Source organism: Orcinus orca, chromosome 9 (assembly GCF_937001465.1).
Source record: "Orcinus orca chromosome 9, mOrcOrc1.1, whole genome shotgun sequence".
Lineage (NCBI taxonomy): Eukaryota > Metazoa > Chordata > Mammalia > Artiodactyla > Delphinidae > Orcinus > Orcinus orca.
Window position 1 is genome coordinate 84,249,957 of NC_064567.1, and position 18,172 is coordinate 84,268,128.

The 18,172-nt window shown below is 36.1% G+C and overlaps 1 protein-coding gene across 12 annotated transcripts in view; it reads left to right on the forward strand.

Annotated features, from left to right (window-relative positions):
* MAGI2 (membrane associated guanylate kinase, WW and PDZ domain containing 2) overlaps nucleotides 1-18,172 on the forward strand; it is a 1,374,207-nt gene that overhangs the window by 741,325 nt on the left and 614,710 nt on the right. For all 12 annotated transcript variants that reach the window (XM_049714931.1, XM_049714925.1, XM_049714927.1 and 9 more), the window contains one exon: nucleotides 4,764-4,883. In XM_049714931.1, the coding sequence (XP_049570888.1) occupies nucleotides 4,764-4,883 (120 nt within the window). The remainder of the gene's footprint in view (nucleotides 1-4,763; nucleotides 4,884-18,172) is intronic.

The window sequence follows — 18,172 nt, forward strand, 5'->3', positions numbered from 1 at the left end:
TACTAGTATTATTCCCATTTTACAGGTAAGAAAACTAGAGTTTATAGAGATGAAGAACCTTCCTCAAGATATTGCTGATAGCATCAACAAGCTCAGACAGTTTGATTCCATGGCTCACATTCCTATCTACTATAGCATATGTTTTAAAGGTAGTTTCTATTTTGGCTAAACTGAAGAGTAATTCCAATGGTGGAAAATTTGGGCTAAAAGGAAAGGAGATTGACACATGGCAGGACAGGAAGGAAAATATTTCTGAAGCAGAAAATTCTTACATTATGTCCTCTCACATATTCTGTCAAGGCAGGTCCCCCTAGAGAGACTCTATAACCTGGCATATCATGAGAGTTGACTTTATTGTCGATAACAGAATCTGAACCTCTTCTGACTCTTTTTAACTAAGAGTATTTTCCTCTCCTTACCTTTTTCAGCCAAGTTTCTTGACTAGAGATTGGGTAGGTAAGCCCTTTGGAGAGGGTATGTGATAAACCTCATGCTGTACCAGGGCTAATCGGGTAGTGCAATGATAAACTAAGAGGGGGAGGCAGGCACACCAGTGAAGTAGCCATTTCTTAGTCCAGGAGGGCAGTGTTTGAGCAGAGATAGTGCAGAAGAGAAGGATGACATTGTAGAGTTACAGGGCATAGAATTTGCCAGCTATTTGGAGAGGGAATAAAAGAATGAGGGAGACCTCAAATGTGACCCTGAGGGAAAGTTTCAGGGCATGCATGACAGGAAAAGTGGTGGTGATGTTAACAGAGGAACAGGATGGAAATAATATGTTTTCATTATATTTTCCTGAAATGCCAAGTCAGATTTGCTACCCATGAGGGTTGAATAAAGACATTTTCATACATGCAAAGTCTCAAAAATGTAGCTCCCACGCAACTTTTGACAGAAAGTTTCTGACAGTTGTGTTCTGCCAAAATGAGGGAATGGACTACAAAAAGAGATATGGGATCTGGGAAAGAGGGGTTACAACACAGGGAAGAGGCAAGGTGAATCCCAGGATGACAGCAAAAGGTGATCCCAGGATGGCAGCTGTGTGGTAGGCCAACACAGTCGGGATTGGAGCAGGTCAGAAGGCTCCAGGAGAAATTTCTTCAGTAGGATAAACTTGACAAAATATCAAATATATTTGTATATTCTGAGAGGAGGTTTGTTTATCCAAGGAGAGGATTAATTAATTGAAATATTGATCAGTATGTGGAAATTTGGAAATTAAAACATTAAATTTAGAGTAAACAAAAAATTACACAAGAATGGAAAATTAATCAGCACAGTACATGGTTCTGCTGGAAATAGATTTACATAGTATTATTATTATAAATGTTAAATAGTAATCTAACACAAGTTTGTTCTACTGGGAGAATGGGAGAAGGGAAAAAGGAGGAAGTGATGTGAAGAAGTGTGGGCAAAAAGAGCTAAATATTCATTTTCTTTACCAAGAAATCAATAGTGACTAAAATAAAAAACAACAAGAGCCATCATAAGTATTGATAAATTATTTAAAGACATGAAGGTAAAACAAAAGAATCAGCTAAAAGAGTTAAAAGTGTTTACCGCTGGATAAAATGAAAGGGGTGTGTGTGTGGGGGGGTGATGACAGTCTACTTAAAAAAAATAATGTAGAGTTGTAGAATAACAAACCTTGTAGAAGTGTAGAATCTTTAAAATATCTGTATAACTTTGATAAAAAATAAAAACTAGACTTTGAAAGAAAAGAGGAGAAGGGATTAGTCTTAGCAAGATGGATGGATGATTACAATTAAGGATGAAGATAATGCAGATGAAGGAGTTAGAAATTAGGAAACTTTAAGGAATTTTAATTCAGAGTATCCCTCATATTACCAGAAAGAGAATGAGCTAACGTCTTCTGCTGAAAAGTCAAAGCCCTTGAGTATTAGAACATGGTGGGTCAAAGAGGGAAGAAGACACTTATTAAAAGGATTGCCATGCATCCGTTGAATCAAACTAACATTAGAGGTGGGGGGGGAGGCATGGACTGGGAATTTGGGATTGGTAGATGCAAACTATTACATTTAGAATGCATAAACAACAGGGTCCTACCGTATAGTACAGGGAACTATATCCAGTCTCCTGGGATGAACCATAATGGAAAATAATTTTTAAAAAGAGTGTCTGTATGTGTAAAACTGAGTCACTTTGCTGTACAGCGAGATTGGCACAGCATAGTAAATCAACTCTACTTCAATTAAAAAAAACAATGAATAAACAAAAACTTGTCCAACAACAACAGCAAAATTAACATTAGAAAGCCTAAATCTGTAGGGTACTTTGTCAGTGAAAGTTCATGGTTTTCTATAGCAGCTGCAGTCTCTGAATGAAATAGCCAATAGGGAACTTGGAGGTTTGTTAAGACGTGGAAAATGGTGAAGATGAACTAAAGGAAAGAAGGCATGTTAGATTCCCAGTCCCTTAGTAGAAAGGCAAATATGGGGAACATCATGGAAATTAGGAGCCATCAGGAGACTGGAGGTTATAATTAGAAAGAAGAACAGAATGAGAGAAAAGGATGGGAGATTGATGTCAAAGATGGGAAATGCAGCTTTTAAGACTGTAGTGTAGAACTTCTTCAAGCAACAGCGAGGTAGGCGAACCCCCAGTCCAAATAGGCAGCCAGCAACAAGCAGGTCAACAGCAACAGGTGACACTGATGCAGCCACAGGGGAGGCTGAATCCCTAAGGCAGAAAGTCAGTCACATTGGCCTGAGATGTAAGACGTAGATGGAAAAACAACCAGTGAACCAAAGTACTCATGGTCCTTCCAAGAAGAGCACAACCCCAAACACGTTCACTAGAACTTGGTGCAGGCGAGTCACTCTAGTCAAGTCAGCAGCCCTGGAAATTGCCCTTAAGCTCGTGGTCTTATGCTCACATTGTGCTGGGAATGCATTACTGCACTGCAAGCAGTTAATTAATCAAAGCGTGTAGCTTCTGAAATATGCAGAAAAATTAGGAAGGAAAATTGAAACTGTGTTACGTGATTTTTCTTAATGATTAGAGTGTGTTCTAAAGAAACAGAAAAACAAATTGATTGCTGAAAACCATGTTAATGTGCTTTTAATTCACAAGGGTTAAGCATATAATAGTCAGGATATTGAAAGTTAAGGTTCTCATAGAAACATTAATTTGACAACATTATGCATACTAGGTGTGGGAGGTTTATATTTTATAACATTAAAAGCAGTAGGGAATATTATAAAATGTGACTCAGTTAAACAAAATAAAATAACAAATTCAGGGGAAAGTCATTAAACATGACTATGGGGAAAAAATTGTTTTGCAACCCCCAAAGAAGGTTGTAAAATTTAATCTTAGAACATAATGCCTTCAAATTTTAAAAAATGTTTTCAATGGAAATTAATCATTTTTACCAAAAATGAATTTTCCTAACACACTGTATATTCTGATATTAGTTTAGGCCTCTCATTTGCAGTCCAGATTTGATCCTAATAGACTAAAAGGAGAACTGACTGGCTGTTACAGGGCCTAGTTGATAAAGATTTTGGAGAGTGAAAATAAATTTAAGGGTTTGAAATACTTTTTGTTTAGCTTATAGAGAATATGGACGATAGTATACATGTGAATAAGCCTGCCAGTGTACTAGTACTTTGTTTACACATTTGCCTTCTATGTACTTCTGCATACTATTTGCACGTATGCATTACGAAAATTCCAATCTGACATGCAAAATGTCTTATGTAGGTGGCATAGAAAAAGAAAAGAAGCTTAAGGCATGTTCAGGGAAGGAAGTATTCCAGAAAACAAACCCACAGCCTTTAATATGTCTCTGTTTTGGTTCCCACCTCACGAACTGGACAGCAGGTCTGGGAGACTGACTTCTCCAGTGGAGCTGTACTGAGCCACAGGCTGCTATTCCTGTCACCCTGGTCACAGAAGCTGTTTACTCTATAGGTGATGCAGGAAACAAGAGTGGTGGACCCATGCAGTAACCCCTTAGAGTGTGTCACCTCCCAATGCAGTCAGAATTAAAGACAATAATGAAAGAAAGAAAGGAAGGAAGGAAGAGAGAAAGAGAGGAAGAGAGGAAGAGAGGAAGGGAGGAAGGGAGGAAGGGAGGGGGAAGAAAGGGAGGGAGAGAAGGAGGGAGGAAGGATACTATATTACTAACATAATACTAATTTAATTATAATTATTAATTCTAATTATTTAGTCATTTAATTTTAAGTAATAATAAAGCCTTTCTTATCCTTTAAATCAAATATAAGCTATTATTTGGCACAAAATTAACAAGTGGCAACAACCTCCCCCCCATAAAGGAGCAGATCATGAAAATATAAAGGTAAATTGACATTTTGCTAACATTTCTATTTTCCATTGTATTTTATGTCATAGCAAAGCACTCTACAGAACAATAGAGGTCCATTCATGGAAGAGAGATATGTAAATTCCTGAGCTAGCAGACTCCTGGCCCAATATTCAAGCCACCTCTTCAAAAAGGGCACAATGGTCTGCATTTTTCACTGAAAAACCTATGCAGCCACATTCCATGGCAATGAACTCTTTATAAACTTGATGAAGAAAAATGCTTTGTATGTTTACTTTAATCTTAACCCCCTGCTATTTTCTGTTTCCAAACAAACAGAAGGACAAATGCAAACTGCCAACTCGCAGGATGTACAAACAAGTGTTATTGAATATTCAGAAGTGTGGTGGTATTTCTAAAGTTCAGCAACAAATCACTTAGAGTCTTTCTTTTGTTTTTAATTTTCCTTATTCAGGCACCACAAGGCCACATAAGGAGGGTGAGGTTCCTGGAGTGGACTATATTTTCATCACTGTTGAAGATTTTATGGAATTGGAGAAAAGTGGTGCTCTCCTAGAAAGTGGGACTTATGAAGGTAAGCACAGCTCTACTGCTGAATTTATTTCTCGTCGCATCACATTTTTCTCCTTTGTCTGAAATGCATTAGAACATCAGATTACTAATGTGCTGTTGTTTTGGTTTGAGAGTTTTAATGAGGTCACTTTAGAAGTGTATTTTGTAAAGAAAAATTAAAATATATCTGCGTTAATTCTACTCTTAAGATGCCAAGAGAAATGTGTATGTACATACCCACTGAAGTATCCTTGTGATCAGGATATCCTGAGGCTAAGCTGTGATCGTCCAGATAAATTATCTTCATCTCTAGATAGCATCTAAAGAGCACAGGGCTTGCGTTCCAGTCCTGTCACTACCTCTGTGTAGTTTTCTCCGGTTGCTTCACTTCACTTGCCTTTACTTGCCTCTCATGCAAAATGATGGTGTAGGAAAATATGGTCTGTGGATGAACTCCAAAGCTCTACCATAGGTTTCCTTGTGTGCCCATGTCAAACACGAACAAATGAAATTAAAACCTTGAAGGTGGGACGTATGATTCAGTGGAAAAAGCACTGTAACCTAAGCCAGAATCTGCTTCAGTTCCAAACCTGGCTTTACTACTTACCCACTATGAATATTAAGTAACCCGGTGAGTCTCTCTGAACCTCAGTAGTCTTATCCATAAAAGGAGAAATGATAGCATTGAAAAATACAAATAAATAACATGCTTGCATGTATATGTTCAAGTAACATCTACATGTATGTAGTTTATGTCTAATGAAGTTACAGATCTGTGTCTGTATAATGAAATTTTAAAGTAATATAACTAAAAAACAGTAGAAAATAATACCTGTATTCCTACGTCGCAGTTACTGTATGTGTAAACTATATTTATATGTATTATTACATCCAAAGGTGAATCTAGTTTTACTGAACTGCAGTTAATAGTGAGTGATATTAAAAACAAAACTCATATGCATTGCTGCTTAGCCCATCAAATATCAGAGGTCTACCATGAGCAACGATACTGGATTTGTAACAGTTGGCCCTCCTCTTCCTCCTTCATTTACTTGTAGAGGCCCAGTGGACTATAGTTATTTAAGAACTCAGTATTTTTAAGTTGTTAGAAGTATTAAAATCTCTTGTTACTTCACACTCCTAAGGCAATTTAGGCTGACACATGTGCCTAAGTTATGGGTCAGACATTTAGTTGCTTATTTCCACATTCATAGGAAATAGGCAAAAATACCCACGAAAAGAAAATGGTTTTATATGAGTGTTGTTTCCTCTTCTAATTGTCAAAAATGAATGATAGTGAAGATTGATTGAAAATATTATATTTATTGCAGTATAGTTGATTTACAGTATTATATTAATTTCAGGTTTTCACAGCATAGTGATTCAGTATTTTTATACATTATACTCCATTAAAAGTTATTACAAGATAATGCCTATAATTCTGTGTGCTATGCAATATATTCTTGTTGCTTATCTGTTTTATACATAGCAGTTAAATGAAAAAGCTGTGTTGATCATATAAGCTGCCTTAAATTATCTATGAAAAATAACTTATAAATCATAGAAAATAATGATATCAAAGAAGTCAGAGTAAATTAACAATAAATTGTGTAGTATGTTTTCCTGTGGGCTTTGCAACATGATTTAGTGGCATTCATTAGTTTACATGTCTGCTAATAATAATGCCGTGTATTTAGTTACCGTATTTAAATGTCATATATATGTAGCAAAGAACAAATGCCTTAATATCCACAAGCATTCCAAAAGTAGTATGATTAACAAATATGACCTTTCCTTTCTTTTTTTTAAATAAAGATTGTATTAACTGTATAGAAAGTGAAAAAATTAAATCCATTGTTCATGTTAAATTTCCATGATATTTATGATAAACTAGATGTCATGATAAACTAGATGTCATGAAGTTTAATATCAATATTTAAAAATAAAGCCTAGCTTAAATTTTAGGTTTTAGGTTTCAGTTAAATTTTGAATTTTAAATTTAAAATTTAAAATTTTAAAATTTAAATTTCAGTTTAAATTTCAGTTAAATTTTAGGTTTCAGTTAAATTTTGAGGGAAATTTCCTGAAACCATACAAACATAACCAAGTTTTGTGAGTCAGGGTGGGTTATCCTGAATCTCCTTCAGACGTTTTTTCAGCGCTGAGAGTAGAGTTGGCTAAATTGGTGCCAAATTGTTAATCGCCCACGCATGCGTAGAGCTGATCTTTGAATAATACGGCTGATTTACACACATGACTTTGGGGAATCAATACTATTATTTACAAATGCATACTGTGTACTTGGATAAATAAGAAGCTCTTTTCTCAGGTCGCATAACCGTCTGGGTGGACACCTAGGGAGCCTTCTCAAATCTCAGAATCTTCAGATTTTCCAACAGTTACAGCTGAGGAACCAGTAGAATTGGCCTTCTAATAAAAATCACTGCTGTTCCTTCAGTATTAATCACTAGCTCCAGACTCAGAGCTACCTGAGTTATTTGTGTTATTAATGTGTTATTCATCCAGGAAGCCTAGGGAATGCCTTTTCTGCTGTTGGTGCTTTCAGAACATACAGAGTAACAATCATGTACTACTCAACCAGATAAAGAAGGACCTCAGAGCGTTTATATTTGTCGAACTTTCGTGGTATCACTCTCTCATAAAATAATAAAGTACCAGTTTCTCTGTTATATGTTCTCCCTTCTGCAGTGTTTTAGGCCATTGTTGTCCTTCCTCCTCCTTGCTAGATCATTCTCATGCTTTCTCAGTACTCTTTAGAGCTCTCAGCCAGGCTAGAAAATTCATTTCTGATATCTGTGAATCCACTAAAGAAATTAAAAAGAAATTGAGTTCCTCTGAGCATTAAGGTCACAGACCTGTTAACCATGTAGGATCCTTAAGACTGATATATGTATGTATATACTTCTGTCTTGTTGTCAATAATTCTAATTTTAATCTGGAATTTGTCCTTTGATTAGGAACGAGATAGACTATCCTGAATTGTAGTTCTGCTTCTTAGAAACTTGCCCAAAGTCCTTGCTCCAGAAGAACAATTCTGCTATTACCAGAGGCTGCAAGGAAGGCCTTAATATGCTTGTGTTACCTTCTACAGTTAGGCCACATGGCGCTAGGCAGAATTTTAGCAGATTCTTAAAAGGCTTTTTCTGCATCACCAACCCCTCATCTAGTATGAGCACCTCATTTCAGTTTGTTATACAACAGCTGCTGAATGGCTCTGCATGTAAATGGCCCAGAGGACTTGACTCTAATGGACCATCAGGTGTTGGTAAAGACTCTTCCATGACTTGGATGACCTCATCTTCATCTTTTCATATTCAGTCAGGTTGAAAATTAAGTTAATATAACAAGGCCTAGTGACAAGCCTGACATAACCTCAAGTAACAGGAAGAACACCATGAACCTTCCTGTCAGGACTGAAGATGTAGGCTTCATGTGAAACACAGACCACAGAGCTCTGTGGATGAATGCAGACAATTCCTTTGGGATTAAGGTCACATGCAAGTATAAATGTGACACTGCGAGGTAGAATTAAATAAGTAGCTTTGGTAATCTAAAGGTTAAGTACTCTTAAGTACCTGGAAGGAAGCCGTGCCCTTGGGAACTGTCCGAAGTGCTGAATTACCCAGTCACTGACCACTCCCACTGCCTCATCCTGCGTTCTGAATGACATCTTTAACAAACCCATGTCCCCTGAGCTGCACCTGCACTCTTATTTCATTTAATTCATCTAGTGATATCATCCACAGTCATATTCCAGAGCAGCAGTTCTGTTGTAACATTTGCTGTCATATTTTGCTGTTCTGCTTTTAAATCGAAACAAAGCTATCTTTCTATCTATTGAAGAAACCCTTAAAGTTTCTTAAAGTTAAAGGTTTTCTTTAAATAGATGTAAGCTCAGTTGTAATAGTCCTTCAGTTTTTAAGAGGACCAGATCAAACCCAGCAAGTTATTAGGGCATCTGTAGAATATAGTGCAAATATGGCACTCACCTTCACCTTGATGCTGTGGTTTGTCCTACTCATGGACCTTAATGTATATGGACTTGAGCCAACTGTAAACAGCCCACATAGTTTCTTAAACAATTTTATTACAAGGACTCTGAAATTCAAGTTTTCTCACAACTGTACATAAATGAGTGCTGTTCTTCCTGGTATAGCACATACAATCCTATAAAATTTTAAGTATTAAGGACAAATAATTTTCTAGGAAAATAAGCCGATAACTCCTATGATGAGAGAAGAGATACAACAAATTTTACATAAATCCATTTAATTTTACTAACTGAAATCCACATCCACTTGTTTTAGTATGACCTTTGGGCATTTATTATTGAAATTTTGAATCTCTATTTCCAATCAAGATAGCACTGGTGACAGAGAGATGCTCAATCCAATAAAAAATCATTATTAGTACTATAAATAGTCTTCAGAAAAACCATTCTTCTATCAGTCCAAGTTTCTATCCACTGAAATGTAAATATTTCCTGAAGGGCAGATCAATGCTTCAATTGATGCTAAGATTGCTCTCATTCCAGGAGACCAAAAATGAGATAAAATGTCATTGTTTCTCTTTCGCTTATACTCTATTACAAGAGAAAATTTTTACTAAGTAAGTAATAACCTCCACAACAACGGTAGATTCTTGGAGCTTGCAGTTAAAAGGGTCCAGCTATTATTACATATTGTAAGACTTTTTTTCTTTTGATATTTCCTTCTTTTTCTTTTGGCAATTTTCCTATTGTGGAAGATTCTAAGCCGTGCATTTGGGTGTTCATTTTAGAAACACTAAACACTTGCACATAAAATTCAGTATGTGTTTATTTGACCAGTAAAGGAAAAACACATTTAGTGAAGTTTTACACCCCTTTGAGATCTTACAATGCCAGAGGTTTTTTGTAAGTGGTTCATTATGTGTTCAAAGGTATTTGCAGAGAGCATATGATTTTTGCATGCTGCTTTGCTCCTGTTTAAGGCACTAAGACTAGAAGTGTTATTGTGCATTAAAATGTGATAAAATTCCCTCTTGGTTTGGGACTTTTGTAAGCCCAGCTTTTTCCAAAGTATGTCATGCAAATGCCTATTTCTAAGTACTCTTTTTTTCCCAAAAGGAACTAGAAGGAACAGACCAATCAATTAACTAATTTAATATTATCATATAAATTATAACTTGAAGTCTGAAGTCAAGGAAAATAAAATGACTTGTTTACTATTACCTAAACTGCAATATTAACCAGTTTCCTGTTAGTTCTATATTTTTTTGTTCAGTGTAGCTGAAAGGAACAGGACCAACCTTTTTGGAGTATATCATTAAAATAAAGCCAGTATTCTTGGGCATAAGACTCACTTATTTGACTCTCTCACAACCCATAATGATATTAGGTAAAGCTGAGGATTCCAAAACTGTGATATTTGAGGTTTCCTTAATTTCCCTCAAGCTTGTGTCTTTAATTACAATGATTTTCTAACTCCTGTACACATCCTTTATAAATTTTTATCTGAAACAAATTGAGATTTCACATGAAATAAATATCATGCCCCTCATTTAGTGGGAAGAAAACCTGCATGACTTTAAAATTTTTACTTATATTTCTCTTCACTACTTCAACAAGCAGAACCTATTTGCCTTTGCTGATTGGGTGAATATTTTCACCTCTGAGTTGTTTTTCTGAACGGACAAAAATGGATAACAATATTGATAATAAATATTTTATAATGTTTATTTGTGTATTGCTGCAGCTGTGAATATATATTGAAAAATATTTACTGGATCTTACAATTCCATGACTATCAAAGACAGTAAATTCACTCATTCCACACGATCAATTCTTGATCAAATTGATTACAACAGTCTTCTGCATGAGAGTTCATGTTTCTCTGAAATAACATCAACATAGTGATGATCAATGGCTCTTGCCATTAGTCTTAGATTAGACATATAGACCTTCCTAAAGGAGAAGTTTCATTTACTCCAGTTATTCTCAGTGATGCCCTAATGTCCCCTTCCTGTCAAACTTTTTCCAGAGACTTGTTTCATACATTAGTTATTTGAAAACTATAACCTAACATCCTACTCTACAAAAGCTATTTTTATATCTGAATTTCAAATCTGAAAAATAAAACTTCCTGAGACATTCTTTCCTTATCCATATTTCTGATCTAACAGACAGTGGAGTCTAGAATCTGATTAACCACAGATCTTTTATGTCTCTCAGGGGGAATAGAAATCATCAAAAAATAGGAAAGGTGTGTCCTAATTTTTATTACTAAATACTTTATTTCAGAACATTGATCTCAATCTCCAACAAAGTTACAGTAGATGTAGATGGTTTTATGAATTGTTTTTATAAACTGCAACTTTCATTCATCCTGTGCACAAAACAATATCTGAAACGTTGAGGCTTCCATTGATCATGCTGCAAAGTATACAGATATATTGAATGCTTTGATTAAAAATTAGTCAAATGGTAACTGAAGTAACAGTTCTCAAAAATACCCTGCTGTCCTTATATTTAAAAGCAATCATGTTGTATAAGATTTATACCATATGAATTCATACCATATAAGATTCATACCATATGAAAGCTCTTCCTTATTGAAGGCTTCAAACTCTGACAATTATGGAAAATCATTCATAACATTAGGTTAAAATTTAATATGCGAAGCAGTTAGTCCCTCTTTATATAATAATCGGCTGTCTTAGATCTGTTATGGGCTGTATGTGTATGAATGTAACAGCAAGATAAAATTAGGATCAAGCGGTCAACATATCTTGTCTGCATGGGATTTTCTCCATAAAAATTAATTCTTAAAGACACAAAGTATGAATTTTTAGGGATCAGTAAAAACAGAAATTGATACTTGTTATTAGTTATAACAAAATGGGAAGTTTTACTTATACTGTCGTCAGCCTATTTCTATTAGCTATTCTGGCTTCCTTTCTGTTCCTCAAACAGAACAAGCACATTCTCATCTACTTGGGATCTTGAATTTGTCATTTCATTTTCCTAGACTACTTGTCTTCCAAATAACCACATATTCCTTTTTCTTACTTTGAGATATTCATCTAAGAATCTTCAGGAAACTCTTACCTGACAACCTTATCCAAAATAACACCTGCTGACATTCTCCATTCCCTTCCTCTGATTTCTTTTCTTTTCTTTTAATTAATTATTTATTTATTATTTATTTTTGGCTGCATTGGGTCTTTGTTGCTGAGCGCGGGCCTTCTCTAGTTGCGGTGAGCGGGGGCTGCTCTTTGTTGTGTTGCACGGGCTTCTCATTGAGGTTGCAGAGCACGGGTTCTAGGCACGCAGGCTTCAGTAGTTGCAGCACGTGGGCTCAGTAGTTGTGGCTCGCAGGCTCTAGAGCGCAGGCTCAGTAGTTGTGGCGCATGGGCTTAGTTGCTCCACGGCATGTGGGATCTTCCCGGACCAGGGCTTGAACCCGTGTCCTCTGCACTGGCAGGCGGATTCTTAACCACTGTACCACCAGGGAAGCCCTGATTTATTTTCTTTATTGTACTGACTGTAACTGAAAATGCATTCTGTGTCCATTTGTTTATTTGATTATTGTCAGTGTCCACCCACTAGAATGGAGACTTCTCAAGAGGTCAGATAATTTGAACCACTGCTAATTCTTGATCTTAGAATGGTTCTGGTACCTAGGAAGCACTCAATGAATATAAATTGAATGAATGCCTAAGTTCCTTCCTTGAAGCAAACAGTGGGAACCCCTTAATCCCTATGTAGAAGTTCAAACAGAATTGAAACCCTGGAACACATCTACTTCCTAATTCAGAATGTTCTAGGTCAGAAGTTTAGAGCTGCAGCATCAAATTGGCTTCAGAATCTTGTCCTAGATTACCTTGTATTATAATTGTAATCATTTTGTTCTTGTCTTAAATCTCGTTGTTAACCTCATGGGTCCCTGTTGTGAGTTCCCATACCTGTTTGTCTCTCAGTAACCTCTACACTGTGACACTTTCTCCAGAATATAGTTCTTATCTTTCTATGGCCATTCCCTGTAGTCTGGTTTTCACTGCCGTGATTCATTGTTGGTCAGGTTTCCCGAACTGAAAGCCTAGTAAACTTAGTCAAGAAAACTGTATCTTCCAGTAAACCTCCCCCACCCCACCAGCTCCACCTCCCAAGTTCCATTGACGGTACCACCTACATACTTCTTGAACTAATGATAATTACCCTGTCTTATAACTCCTGTCTTTGTTCATGCTTGCTTTAATCTTTTTCAAAAGTCTTACAAAGACATTCTTGATTTCTCTACCTCTAGTATAGAAAGTCAGTAGAGAGTTGGAGAACAGAAGTAATGAGGCCAAACCTACAGGAGAGGTAGAAAGGTCGTGGGATATGGGGCTTCCCTGGTGGCGCAGTGGTTGAGAGTCCGCCTGTCGATGCAGGGGATACGGGTTCGTGCCCTGTTCCGGGAAGATCCCACATGCCGCGGAGCGGCTGGGCCCGTGAGCCATGGCCGCTGAGCCTGCGCGTCCGGAGCCTGTGCTCGGCAACGGGTGAGGCCACAACAGTGAGAGGCCCGCGTACCGCCAAAAAAAACCCCCAAAACCAAAAAAAGGTCCTGGGATATATTGGAAAATATGCAAATTCAGAATGTTATTTTAAAACAAAGGAACTAGTATGTGTGTTCTCTCAAAGAAATGTGAAGGCATTCTAATTAACATGGACATATGGTACTTGGTAAAGTATAAGAGAGCATGAGTTTGTTTATTATTCTTTTATTCTTAGGAGACTTAATGGAAAGGAAATGAAAATCAAATTTTATTCAATTATTAATTATACATTGCTAATAAGATTTCTACTCCCACTTCACCTTTCTCTCTCTTTCTTTCTCTTTTACATTAGGATGGCTTCTTTAAATTTTCTTACAATAGGTGAAAGTTTGATTCCTTTCACTAAACAGTTAATGGGTAAAATGATAATTCTGAAAAATTTATATTTTAAATTCGATTACTGATGGTAAACCAAATACTTAACATGAAGAGTCAATAAACAAAGAAGTTTTAAACAATATATAGGAAGCTCCAACTGACATGAACCTTATGATAGGTAAATAAAAGGTAAAGACTTGATTAAAATTTTTCCACTGAGCTTTCTTTCTTTTACTCCCCTACCTCCATGACATATCTGAGGATATTACAGCAGGGGACGTGCATTTACCTAGAGAAACCTGTCCTTTGGCATTGTGACCTGGTATTGGAGGGTGCTGTTTCCCAAAAGGATCTCTTCCCTCAGGGGTAGCCCGTAAGAACAGAAAGGTTCTCCAGGCCACATCCCTCATGATCCTTCCCAGAAGGATTAGATACTTCTGACTTCTGCTCCCACTCTCTGAGGGTGAGAGTCAATCGTTTCCATAAAACAGAAGAGAAAAATCTTCTGATGCAGCTATCTGGTTTCTCTGGAGATGAAGCAAGTATTATTATACTTGAAGTGAAGTATAACCAACTGCAACAAGGGCATTTCCTATCATTTCCACCTTCAAGTATGTGCAGGAATATCCATTTTACAAATAATATTTGCAGATTTGGTAACTTTAACTTCTTTCCTCCCTCTTCCCCTATCTTCCCTCAATTTAATAAGAGTCTCTCATTTAGGATAAAATGTAGCAGCAAATTAGAAGAAGATGCGTGCAATGGTTTATGTGAGGGAGGGAGGGAGGGGAGAGGATGGAGACTCCTAGAGGCCGGCATGCTGACAGCCTCACAGGGATTTAGGACAGGGGAAAAGTACAAAAAATGTACAGATGAAATTTAAAAATCAGAGTCGTCTAGGGTCATTTGTTATAGTGGGAGCACTCATCAGTCTCCCAGATGACAGCAGAGTATTGCAACCCAGCACAGCTATTGATTTTCCTAATAATGACCCTGAGCTATCTAGAAAAGGTTAACGTATATGCAAAAACATAATATTTGAGAAAGATTTGCTTCAAAGGTGATTAAAATTTAAAAGTTTGAACTTCTAAAGGGGAAAGGCTAGACTATTCACCTAAGTAGAGTACTACACTCCCTGAAAATGCCAAGTAAATGGAACACATATCTTGTTATAAAATATTTTAACTATCTTCTCTCTAGAAGCAATTTATAATATGTATTCAAATTTATATTCAAATTAACATGATTAAACTATCGATAATTAATTTATGAATGTATTCTATAAATGCAGATAAACCTGATGTTCTTATATGCCCCAAACATTTTAGGCACATATAAATACACTTTAGAAAAATGACTAGATTGTAATGAAGTTGGAAACGACATATTCTTTGGCCCCAATAATGTTTGTCATTTTTTGAATATGTTAGATTTAAAATAGATCTATAAAACTATCAGTGCATTACCAAACAGTTAAAATCAATGTATTAATAAAATACACATTTACAAGTTCATCTGCTCTTATTTTAATCTTAACGTACTAGTTTGTAGATTTTTTTTCACTTTTTGAGACACCCACCTGTCCCCCAGGAATCTTAAGGAGTGATAGCTGCAGGCTACTTTTTCAAAGCCTATATTTACAACTTGGGGGGTAAATAATACATCATTATCTTGGTTTATTTTCATGAAAAGTTCACCTTCAGAGAGTGTTATATATACTCATCTTAGAAGCAAAACATATTAATCAGAAGATAAAGATATCCTACACTGGGAAGCTTTCTTGCAACATTATGTTATCATGTTTTTCCTTCAAATTCTTGGTCCTGCCTTTTCACTAACCTTCATTTTAGTACTCTTCTTGCTTGTTTTCCTTTTAATATTTAGCTCCTGTAATATTTTTATTCTCTCACAATTTAGGTTTTCTTTTTGCTGATCTTTCAAGGGTTTTGTTTATCCCAGCAGCCCACTGACACTATTCTCTTTCTTTATTCTTGCTTTGTTTATCTTTTGATTTCTCCTGAAAATTGAGAAGCCTACATGGATTCTCTGCTGTATTCCTACTCTGTGTCCTAAAAATCTTCCTCTTTTGAGATATGCTGCATTTTATACTTCAGATGGTTTTATATCTTGGCTCTTACATTTCAATTCTTTTTTTTTTTTTTTTTTTTTTAACCTGTATAGCTATAAGGAACAATGAGAATAATGGAGATGATATTTATAAATGTTCCTACAAGGCAATGACTTGTTGAATAGAGTGGAAATTTAACTAAAATGACTTCTTTGTCCTGCATAGGAAGCAACACTGTCTTAGAAATGGGCATGCTCGTGGGAGTTTTGTTCAAACACAAGTTGTATGGTTTGTCATGGTGTATGTCTAAAAACTGATGTAATTTACCCCATTTCACTACACTTTTCATGTTATTCAGTAAGTCCAGTGGTATATTGGAATCTGCCCTCTTGGCAGATGGGTCCTACATACTTAATATTTGCTTGAATGGAAAAAATTATTTCAATTGATATTTATCTCATGTTCTCTTTATAATTTAATAAATTACATCATATCCCTGTAGTTTAGTAAATATAACATTTTCTTCTTTTATTATTCTTTCATCTTCAAATCCTTATCCTATTATCTACACAGGCCTTCTTAGTAGTAATTAGGAGGCTATTAGGGGGAATAAAAATGTTTGTCTCTGAGTATATGAAAATACTGAGCTAACAAAGGAAGAGAAGCACTTTATTTTCATTTATTCTTTTTTTCTTATTTTATTCTCTTTTTTCCCCTAAGAAATGCCTTTTAAGTAAATAAAGCTCAAATGCAGGTGTTCTAATCGGCAGCATCCAGTCCTTCCTGTGTCATCATCCCCATCCCCCCCCTTCTTTAATTTAAAATTTTACTTCATTTTTAAACCATTCCCTGTGAATACTCATTCTCATCTCAGAGAAACACATCCCATGTATTCTTGTTGCTTATTACTTTCTATTCTTGAGTGTTCTTACAGTTACCGTTGATTTAATTCTATTATATGTAATTTGAGACCACACTTGCTCCTTGGTAGACTCCAGTAACTTCTTATTATAGAATTGGATTCAAAAATAATATTTAATAGAATTGTTTATATCCTTCCAACATGGGTTTGCAGTAACTTGAAAAGTATTTTTGTTTATGTGTTTCATTTAAATTTTACATAACTCCTCTATAAATGAAAAAGTGCATCCTCATGGCATCTATTTTTCATAAACAATAGTAGAAGTAGAAATCATATAAGAGAGTAGAACATTCCCAAGAGTGCATGAAAGTAGATCACGGCTGCCTCAAAATAAGAAAATATTGATCAAGATCTTGCCAAAGGTAACAAAATACATTAAATGTGAGCATGAAAATATTGATACAGCAGGTTGAAAAGCTAGTTTGGGTTTTAAAAGGAAGATGCTGGCGCGGGGGGACTATCAGGTTGCTAGAGAGGGAACTGACTTTGACAGGCCTTGCTAAGGCAGGATAGATTCAAGTCCTAAAATAGTCATTTGCAACTTTTTTGTGCTAGCAATGTACTTTCAAGTACAAGAATTATTGGCCCTTGAAGGAATTAAATAGAAGTATAATACTGCAATGTTCAGAACTGGGTGATTGTCTGATGGAGTGGTTTGCATCCAGGCTGCACCTGAGTGTTCCAAAAAGTTCTGGTCTCTTAGATGTCAACTAAATCATACCACCATGCCCATCATATTTTCTGAAAAATAACACTGGAACAGAATCTGTCTCATCTGCAGCCAAAAAAAAAAAAAAAAAGGTCTAAAAATGTATTAAAATACAAAGAATAGCTAGTGAAGGGCTGACTGCAGTGCTCCAGAGAAACAAGGCATTGGTGGGGAGCAACTGTGGCCTAGAGGAAGCCAAGAATTATTTGTTCAAGTATGCATTTGAGGCCTAGGAATTGCAAGGCCAAATGCTAATCTTGGATTTGTCTTGAACTTCATGTGGGACTGAAAGAGCTCTAGGATTACATGAGCACTGTGTTTAAATGACTGATGAGTGGGACGTCATACAGAAATGAGACTTGTTCTGTGTGACCTTAAAGAGTGGGACTAGGACAAATAATAGATAAAGAGACAAAGATTGTGGTCAGATATAAAGAAATACTATCTAATAACCAGGGCTGATGAAATAATAAACTCAATGCATTGGTAAATAGTTGCTGGGATTGCCAAACATCAGCTAAGAACTCTCTTGTAGGGTTGTTCTAACTGGGATACACAAATGGATAAACACTTAGGCTGAAATAGCTACAACATCAAAAGATCAAAAACAGTACCAGATGTGACGATTAATTTATGTGTCAATTTGACTGGACCTTGGGATGCCTAGATATCTGGTTAAACATTGTTTATGGG